Consider the following 10,504-nt stretch of genomic DNA (forward strand, 5'->3'; position numbering starts at 1 on the left):
GAAAAAAAATCATACTACTTTGTGATGTAGCTATTTGAAGATCACTCTGAAATAAAATAATAAATCTTAGCAACTAGGGAGATGGCTGCCAGGATAAGGAGATGGCAACAAAGTGTGAGGACTAGAATATGGATCCCAAGCAAGCACCCATGGAAATTAATGTCAGGCATGGGGGCTGCCTGTAATCTCAGCAGCCTGGAGATTAGCCTGACATCAAGCTGAGAGGCCCTGTTTCAGTGAGTAAGATGGAATGTTGCTGAGGAAGACCTGAGATCAGCCTCAGGCCGCCACGTGTATGTGGCCCATGCCCTTAAAATTATGCAAACATGCACATATACACTTGCACCACACAGAGACATGCAAAAAGGTCATCATTAATATTAGACTGATGTATAGTACAGCCTACTCTGCCACCTCATCTTTTTTTAATAACTCTTCGTATGCATGTGCATATTTGTTTTGTGTTTTTTTTTCTATACCATTTGAAAGTAAAATACTGATAATAGATGGTTTTGCATCCAAATATTTGACATGTATCTAATAGTCAGGAAATTCATTATAGTGCTTGTTATAATCTACCTAAGAGTTGAGCAGCTTTCTCATCAAATATCCAATCTGTATTCAAATTTGCCCTACCTGTCTTGAAATTGTCTATGCTTTTGTTAAAAAGACTTCCTACTTCATTTTCATTTTATAAACAAGGCAAAATTGCATATACCCAAGATCACTGGCTTCTGTCTCCTTGCTATCTTTTAATCTAGATGACCTTTTTTCCATGGTGTTAACTTTTTAGAAGAGACCAGGCCAATTCCCTTGAACAGTATACCATATCTGGATTTTGTCTGGAGCTTTGCTTGTGCATGCTATTTGCCTTGTGACTTCACCTTCTGTATCTTCTGAAAACCAAAAGACTTGCTTAGAAACAGTTAGTACACTTTTGTCCAGAACAACTGGACTGCTTCATATCATGAGAGGTACATACAATTGCACCCTTCCCAGTGCTGCTGAATTCAGTGACTTGATTAAGATGGTGGTGGCCCTGTCTTCCATGATAAATTATCTTCTTACTCCCCTAACAGAGCTAGTCTGTGGACTGATCACTTGGCTCATACATCTTTTTTCAGGGTCTAACTTTTAATGGTAGTCTTCAGTGGTGAGCCATGCTTAAGTCCCTTACTCCACAGGAGGCTACAAATTAGTATTTTTAACTTTATCAAAGTGAAGCAAATGTAAGAAGCTTGGTGAAATGAATTTCATCAAGTCAGTATTACCAACATCCCTCTATGATGAAAAACTTACCCCCATCACTGGGGAAGCCTTTTGTCTTCTTACTTTTAACAGTGCAGCGTGTATGCTACTCATCTGAAATAGCATCTTCTGATTAGGTGGAAAGCAGTCATGTGTGCATTTTGTGTAGACTCCAAGGCATTATAATGTGTATCAGAATTGGACATGAGAAATCGGTAGAGTTGGAAGCAATGTTTCAAAGAGGAGCAAATATGAGAAGTTTGGCACAAAGAATCTGATTGCATCAGCATCACCAATAGCGTTTAAGAGAACTCACTAATACCAGCCCCCGGAAGAGCACATCCCATGGCTCTTTATCTCCAACAGCTACTGGCTTCCATAGCCAGTGTGAATAAAATAGCCCTGCCAAGAAGCAAATGGACTCGGCTTTGGTAGTCTCCCAGCTCCATATTCCAACGTGCCGGACTCTTAGTTTGGGCTTTTCCGTGTATCCCCCACTTCCCACCTCTCCTTTCCACGCTTCAGTCATGGCTCTTCCTCTCTACACACGATAACTCTGGGTCTGCTCGTTTGTCCATGCAGTCTCTCTTGCCCAAAACACACTGTTCTTTTCCTGGAGTCTCAGCTGGCAAATTTTTCAAGCGCAGCTCAAATCCCACTCCCTCTCTGGAGCTGTGGTCTCCAGGCAGCAGGTCTTAGCTCATTTATGCTCACACTTCTCTGTCTTCCTCAGCGCTGATCCTCTCGTGGCCTTCTGAGAGAAAACCCCACTGGTTACAACCACTGAGACATGGCTGTCCGAGTCCTTCCCATGACACTTCAGGGGTTTTGTATTATACAATCTTTCTGGAAGTTGCCAGCAGGTTCAAAACTGTCATCAAACAGGGATTTCCCCTTTGTATAGCGTTCTTTGCCTTTTCATAGCTGTCACCCTAAAGGTTGTTTATAAAAGTTAAAGCTAAAACTTGAGTATCTCTCACCATCTGGCTCTTTGTAAGTAATATGAAGGCCTATTTCTTTCGCTAAAACAAAAGGAATTGAGGGGAAAGGTAAGCATAAATTAATTTTGCATTTCAAAATTCCAATGAATAACAGAATGAAGAGGCATAAACTGATATGGTAATTTAAGTGTCACAGTGAAGACAAAGCTTAGTATCCTCAGTTTGAACCTGTTTGTTTCTTATGTTAATTATTGGAACACTGTTTTAAGTGCAAATAAACAGTGGCACTTCATGCTGCTTACTCAGAGACACCGTTTGGAGGTGTTTAAAGTACCTTATCTCCTTATGATCACTCTCTCTCAGCAGTCCCTCACATCTGCAGTCTACTGGGCGCTGGCCAGCCTGTTCTGTAACCAGGCAGCAATGACAGAACCCCGATTGATGCCTTTGGATTTCTGTCTCTGCAGAAGCCGGGGGTAAAAAACTACGGAGCACGGTCCAGAGAAGCACCGAAACCGGCCTGGCCGTGGAGATGAGGAACTGGATGACGAGGCAGGCCAGCCGGGAATCCACAGACGGCAGCATGAACAGCTACAGCTCCGAAGGAAAGTGAGTGAGGCCTGGCCCATGCCCTGCTCGCACAAGAGCTAACTCACAGGCTCACAGCCTGTTTCCATCTTCGCTGTTTGAGTCCTGAGAACTTGTTTCACACTCATCAGTTGATGTAATTTCAAATGAATTAGCTTGGGGGAGATAAAGTGCTTTACCTCCATGACAGGATGCTACAGTGTGACTCTCAACGTGACCTACAAATAAAATAGTGTGTCCTAGCTTAAAATGATAAATAAGATCACAGAAATAGTGAACATACATGTCACACTGTGTAGAAAGATTAAAATCTTCAGTCTTGGCTGGAGAGATAGCTCAGAGGTTAAGAGCATTGACTGACGCTTTTCCAGAGGATGGACTTGAGCTGGTACCCACACACTGGCTCACAACTGTAGCTACGGTTCTACATCAGACTCCCTTCCATGGCCTCCTCTGGCCCACAGGCATACATGCAGGCAAAACAACCCAGACACATAATTTAAAAATAATTTTAATCTGAAAACTCTTTGATTTGTTGAGGAGATGCTACTGAAGAATTTATGAACTGAAATTTATATGATTTACCTTAAATATGTGAAGCCATAATCAAAGACAGTAGTGACGAGGAATTGGGGAATTTTTTTCTCTTTGTAAAAGCTTTTTTTTTTTAATCCATTCCCATAAGACACTTGGAAAGGTTTGTAAGCATGGGGTGGCCCTGTCCCCAACACACAGCAGTACTGAGTGAGTTCTGATCTGTAGATTAGACACAGAGGACATGAGGAGAGGAAGATGAGACTTAGGGCCTCACTCTGCCATCAACATGAAAGTGTTCCGTGTTTAGACACATGTAGCCAATTCACAGATTCAAAACCATAGGAAATCTTGACTTACAGTTGATTATATATCCTAATGATATTTTGAACAACATGACCATACAAATAAAGGAGAAGTACATAATCCTGCAATTTTTAAATAGGGCTGTATAAACAGGTTGAAGTTTTGAGACGTGGGGTGAAGGGAAAGAAATAGATTTGCTGATCATCAAGGAAGTCCAAAGGAAATGGAGACCTAAGGGAAAGACGAGTGTGGTAGTGGCCCAGTCACAGGCGTGTGACACGCTCCATACAATTAACTAAAGAAATATGTTCTGGAAGAAAAGTGAAAGATAAATGTGTTGAGCACTGCCTATGTGAACCATTGATGGCTATAAAAATGTTTGCAGCATGGTCCCCCCACACAAGTTCCAAGCATGGCTTCCACTTCAGATGTTTACCTTCTGATTGGAGAAATAACATGAACACTCAAGAATTCATTCAACAAATATTACCTTCTAGTATCCCAGTCAGTGTGCAATGAGCTGGGTGTGAGCCATACAAGAGAATCCAATAAGAAGTTAAGACAGTGGTTTCAGGAGTCATAGGAGCCAAGATAGCAAGAGGAGACCAAGGCCTGGTGACAGGCACAGGAGTCTAGAGAATGCAAGATGGACCAAGAGTGTTGGGAGGTGGCCTGGGATGTTGGAGTGCAGTGACTATTAGTGTCACCTTAGCCTGGCCACACTAATGAGGCCAGCAGGAAACGGGCTTGCCTGAAAGGAGGGACGGTTGAGTATTTAATCCTACATGTCATTTTGCTTTCAGTCTGATTTTTCCTGGTGTCCGCCTGGCCTCAGACAGCCAGTTCAGTGATTTCCTTGATGGCCTGGGCCCTGCTCAGCTAGTGGGACGCCAGACCCTGGCTACTCCTGCAATGGGTAAGCATTTCTGTCACGTAGTTTCATTGTTTGTCCTTTAGATTATTGAACATTCAAGTTCATGATGTCATTTTATTAACAAGATTACCAGCAAGAATAAAGAGTCCCAGATTTTAAGTTATGTTCTTAGGTTTTTGTGGGGTTTTTTGTTTTGTTTTTCCTTTTGTAATTTCTTTTCATCTTTAAAGCAGCATACTTCTGAGAACATGTAAATCTTAAAGAATGAATACATCTGGGGGCTTAAGAAAACATCTGGGAAATGTCTGAAGCCAAGTTCTTTGGCAGAGGCACTCCTCCTACTTCCTGTTTTTCTTCCCTGTGTCCCACCAGGTGATATTCAGGTGGGAATGATGGACAAAAAGGGGCAATTGGAGGTGGAAATCATTCGGGCCCGCGGCCTCGTTGTAAAACCAGGTTCCAAGACACTGCCAGGTAAAACAGAAGAGATTTTACTGTCATTTCTCAGTCTATGTTGTTTCCATGAAATCTTCTTAATCAAGGTGTGAGTAGATAACGCCATTATTGTGCCGCTTGGGGACTGAAGCAGTCTGCACATGTTCTGAGAGATCTGGTAGGGGTCATACATGTTTCTGAACACATACACACACAGTTGAGGCCTCCATCTTCAGTCACATTGTCACAGTGTGTGCACTAGAAGTTCACTTTCCAGTTAGCTGCTGGTTTGTGTTATTCTTCCGTTTACCAGGAACTTCAGATTTGTCCCTAGGCAGCCTTCAAGCTCTGGAGTTAGAATAAAAATAGATTAGATTCACGCAGTCCCATAAGCCTATGATTGCTAGCTACTCTAAGACACACATTCAGTCCTGTAGTATGGGAGAGACTCTGTGGTTGTCATTTCCAGAGTCCCACGGCCACCTGTGTGACCATCAGCATTCAGGCAAAATGCCCTGTCATCCCAGGTGTTAGCACCTCCAGGATTGGCCACACATGGGCCATCAACATCCAGGCAAAATGCATAGTCATCATAGGGCCTTATTTGTACGCAGCTTGGCCTCGTAATCCATGAGTATGTGTGGCGTGGCACTTGTGCTAAGTGACCTTTAAAAGCAGATACGCCCAACCCATTACTCTCTTGCCACTTTTTTTTCCAGACAGGCCTGTGCACACCCCTTCTCCCTACTCTTTACTAATTAAACTCTTAAGTGGGTTTTGTTGTTTACCTCGTGGTCCGGTCTCTCAGACAGTAAATAACATCTACCACAACTCGATGCCACACATTTCATATTGAAACATCATTATAAGTCAAGGTACTTGGAGGCATGGAAATGTCACAGTCTAAGTGTGCTGTGTGCAAAGAGCATTGGATGCAGACTATAAAACTCGGGAGCCCCGAAAGGACCCCATCCCATCACCTGCACAGACTTAGAGATCTGCATTCCTTTCTCAACTCCTCAGTCCTGGAAGGAGTTCTTAAATAACGTAGATTGCACTGACTGCATCACTTTGCAATTGTGTTGTGAAGGTCTTGGGTAACTGAATAGTGAGCTGCAGGGACATGCTCTTCATGAAATGTCTGTCATGTAAGGACTTAGTCACACAATTCCTACTGAGCTGCCTCTCCAAGTTTCTTGTGAGCATACCTCCTCAGAGCCCCCTGCTTGTACTCACACCATTCCCAGCTAATAATTGCCTTTGGGAGGTAAAGTGAGCTATGGGGTGAGTAAAACGGCCCCATTTTAAGCATGTTGAATGAAATCAAACTTTTGGTACTTTAAAGACTAAGGCATTGCTCTTGAATCTTGTTCAGGACTGCAAACATATTTGCCTTATTTAATTCAACATTGAAATCTATACAAGAGAGAGTTGGGGTGGGGGGGAGACCCTCAAAGGCTGTGTGGACATACAACTGAATACCTGATAAGTGTCCATTGTGTCTTTGACCGGAGGGCAGGCCAGTGGCTTTTGGGAGAAGTTGGAGCCTTGTCCTTGCCCCCGTGAACTGGGCCTTTCATAGCAATGACTGTCATTCACTCTGTTCTCTGCCCAGCACCGTATGTCAAGGTGTATCTATTAGACAATGGAGTCTGCATAGCCAAGAAGAAAACCAAGGTAGCAAGAAAGACGCTGGAGCCCCTGTATCAGCAGCTCTTATCCTTTGAGGAGAGCCCCCAGGGAAAGGTGTTACAGGTGTGTACCCACGGCTGACCCTGCCCCAGGAAAGGACTTCCCCAGGGCCTGACCCGGGATCTAGCCTCTCTCCTGTCCAGTTCTTCTCTGTGCCTCACAACTGAAATTCTGTTGGCCGGCAAGCAGAGGCCCGTGCTGTCAAAGCTGTTTGTTGTTGTTCTGCTTACAGGGAAATTCCCCACAGACATGCAAACCTGGGTCATACACCAGCTTGTTTCCTGGTGTGGCTTCAGCCCTTGACCCTGTGGCACAGTTTTCCTAATGGAACCCTGGCTTCCGGGAGTTAAAGGCAACACTGGCATTAATCAGACTCGGCTACTTAACTTGGCCCTTCACAGCAGGACATTAGCTGAGCACAGTTTACTTCTGACTTTGCTTGTCTGTTGTGATGTGTGTGTTTATACTAACATTGCCTTTTATCTTGTCGACAGATCATTGTCTGGGGAGATTATGGCCGCATGGATCACAAATCCTTTATGGGAGTGGCTCAGATACTTTTAGACGAATTGGAACTATCCAATATGGTGATTGGGTGGTTCAAACTCTTCCCTCCCTCCTCCCTAGTAGATCCAACCTTGGCACCTCTGACAAGAAGAGCTTCCCAGTCATCTCTGGAAAGTTCTACTGGACCTTCTTACTCTCGTTCATAGCAACTCTCAAACTGTTGTCACAACAACCAGCGATACAAAAACAGAAGAAAACGCACAGGTCAAAACCCCTGGTAACACTGCATGCTTGACGTTGTGTCTTCGGAGCCCACGTCTAGGGATACAAAGCGATCCTGTGTTCTCAGAGGAAGTCGTACACATTGTGCCCTAGCGCAGGCCTCAGGTGAAAGAGCAGCTGTGAAGAACGGTCAGGCTTGGAGTTGAGTGGCACTCTATCGAGTTCTGGTCCAATCTGAAGCCATGGATTAATCTCAAAGAATCAGTCAGCCCTTTTCAATGGCACCTTCATATTTTTATCGTTTTTTTTTCTTCTTTTATCTGACCCCAAAGCCTGTTGTACCACAGAAATGGAGCTCACAGCCGTGAAGCCACACTACAGGCCAAGGAGCGAAGTCCTAGGAAGCATCAGGTGAAAAGCAAGAGACCAAAGAAGTGGTCAGGAGCCCAGTCAGCTACTGCTGCCTCCCGGAGGGGGCTCTGCAGGGACTATGGGAGACTCTGATGAGCTCCAGGAGGCGTGTCATTCACTAATGCCAAGATGTGTTGGACTCTGAAAATCAAAACTCTGTGACTGCACTGTACTGAATGAAATTAAAGAAACTTTTTTTGCATGGACACAGATTAGCTGAATATTTAAATTATTTTCTCGGGGCTGCAACTTGCAAAAAAATAAAAATAAAATAAAATAAAAATCAGCCATTTTCAACAATTTATATTATTTTTAAAAATAAATTTCACTAGTGCATGGTTTTAAAATGGGAGAGAATGCAACAGGGTGATACCAAGACACACCATGTTTATTCTTTAATCACAGTCTGTGTTTTGGCAGACATTACAAATGAAAATACTTTCTAGCAGGGACTTAAAATCCTCTTTATGTGACAATAAGTATAATATATTCCGTGTTCACTATACAGATCTTATGAAGTTCGATATGTGCAAATTTTTCACTTCTTTCCTCCGTGTCACTTGCCTCCTCACTCTGAGCCTTTTCTTTCCTGTCTCCCTGAGTGAACCCTCTACAAAACACTACAGGTCTTTGAGCTGACCCCTCACACCCGTATTTGATTCAGGGCGCAGGTGCGTCTGAATTTATGGATTTCCCAGTTCTGTTCCAGAGCTTTCTTTGTTTCAAGCATGTCGAAAGGGTTTGGCAACAGGACTTGGGACACAAAGCGAGTCAGCACATATTTGACCACGAACATGATTGAACATTTGCAGTTTACTGTACAGTGCATGGTAATTTTTCTTTTCACCTTAAAAACTGAGTTTACAGGAAAATCCTAAAATCATGCGGCATTGTAATGTCTGACAAATTTGTTTTTAGCACCAGCATTATTCATACAGGGGGTTAAGTATTATTTGTAGGTCTTAGGTTTTGTTTGTTTTTTAATTTGTTAAAGCAATTTCTTTAGCTGATTTCCATTTACGATGTGAATAGAAACACTGCTAAATATGTGGAGCTCTGGAACACAGGGCTGTTTATTAATTCATTTTTCTGTAGTAAGATTCAATTTTTCACAAATTATATTTCTAAAGAAATATAGTAAACATAAATTTGCAACAATTTTAAAGCTCCAATTTTTAGGGGACTCGAAGAAAGTCAATCTGCCTCTTAATAGTTATTTGATGCCATCACCAAAAGTCTACATGCAAATCCCTCAAGTCAAAACCGGACCTTTGGTTTACGGGCAGTTTTTACCATTGAGTGGCACTACAAGGTCCGTTTTCTCTCCAGGTCCCTAATGAGAGGAAATGTCACTGGTCAATGTAATAAAGCACCCATCCTTTCTTCTTCTTACCATGCTTTGATTGCTCATCCTTAGAGATTGGTTTTAACTCCTTGCAATAATTTTTGAAATCCATCTGCATTCCATTTGTTTAAATGGAGGCCATGCACACAAAAAAATATTTTCTTTGTTTCTCCTTTTGAATCCAATGCTGACCATTGAAAACTGTCATGCTTGATATGGTGCAAAAGTTAAAAATGAGCTATCACTCAAAATGCCTTCTCTTTATGTGGTGCAACATGAACTACACCAAGATCGTGTCTTGATTTTCTGAGACGACCTATGACAGACCCAGGTGAAGGTGAGAAAAGAAGGAACACGATGTTATGAAATAATTTAGACACCTGTGTACCAGCAGCGATTTGGTTTAATAGACCCCCCCCCAGCGTCTTTGTTCTCCCTTAGAGTAGACATTTACCATGTCCCTGACACTAACATGCAGCGGCATACTCTTTTCTGCATATTCCTATACAAATTATTTCTAATTTTAATAAGAAGGACATGACTGTGGAATATTTGTACATACTTGTCATTACGCAGTATTTATTTTAAAAGTTGTGTACTTTTTTTTTAATTTTCACACGTCTGCACCTCAACTTGTGGTTACGTCATGTAAATAGCACTATGCCAGTGACCGTTGCTGCCCTGTACATAGAATGTTTTCAAGTAAAGGGAATTCCAGTTAGGGAAAAACGGGGGGGGGGGGGTGGGCAGATTAGGCCTGTAACAAACACCGACTGATGTAAATCAAATTCATTCTGGTGATGGTATTTAACACTTTAAATAAAACATTTTCTTTACATATGTTGTTCATGGTACTTGCATCCCCAAGCCTACCTCCATCATCCTGTGAACTGGGTTATCGTCTCCAGGCAACCACACCATTTCTCCTTTCTGGTGACATGAATGGTTCCTGGTTTTACCACATTGCTGTTAGTAGACTGTGTCTATAAGTCTAAGAAGATTTCTGCTCTTATTACTAAAATATGCTGGAATGCTTTCCAATTAAGTGACTCAGCAGCTTGTAGCTTTTATGAGGGGAATGGGTGCGATTTTAGAGTTCGTCCCGAGGGTTGAGGACAGCAGGGTTACTGTGTCTTGATTACTGTTCTATTGTTGTGAAGAGACACCATGACCAAGGCAATGTTTAAAAGGAAGCACTTAATGGGGAGCTGGCTTACGGTTTCAGAGGTTTAGGCCACCATCACCATGGTGTGGATTATGGCAGCATGCAGACAGGCACTGACTGGAGCAGTAGCTGAGACCCAGATTCTGAGCTGTAGGCAGAAAGGGAGAGAGCAAGATAGGCTTGGCCTGTGTGGTCTTTGAAACCTCGAAGCCCACTCTCCGTGACACTTCTACTCC

The 10,504-nt window shown here is 42.8% G+C and overlaps 1 protein-coding gene across 1 annotated transcript in view; it reads left to right on the plus strand.

Moving 5' to 3' along the window:
- Rims2 (regulating synaptic membrane exocytosis 2) overlaps window positions 1-8,042 on the plus strand; it is a 380,476-nt gene extending 372,434 nt beyond the window's left edge. Inside the window, exons 26-30 of the mRNA XM_051202763.1 lie at window positions 2,657-2,798; window positions 4,421-4,533; window positions 4,864-4,965; window positions 6,542-6,681; window positions 7,113-8,042. Of these exons, the coding sequence (XP_051058720.1) occupies window positions 2,657-2,798; window positions 4,421-4,533; window positions 4,864-4,965; window positions 6,542-6,681; window positions 7,113-7,331 (716 nt within the window). The 3' untranslated portion in view covers window positions 7,332-8,042. The remainder of the gene's footprint in view (window positions 1-2,656; window positions 2,799-4,420; window positions 4,534-4,863; window positions 4,966-6,541; window positions 6,682-7,112) is intronic.
- Window positions 8,043-10,504: the final 2,462 nt, after the last annotated feature.

Source organism: Phodopus roborovskii, unplaced genomic scaffold, assembly GCF_943737965.1.
Source record: "Phodopus roborovskii unplaced genomic scaffold, PHOROB, whole genome shotgun sequence".
NCBI lineage: Eukaryota > Metazoa > Chordata > Mammalia > Rodentia > Cricetidae > Phodopus > Phodopus roborovskii.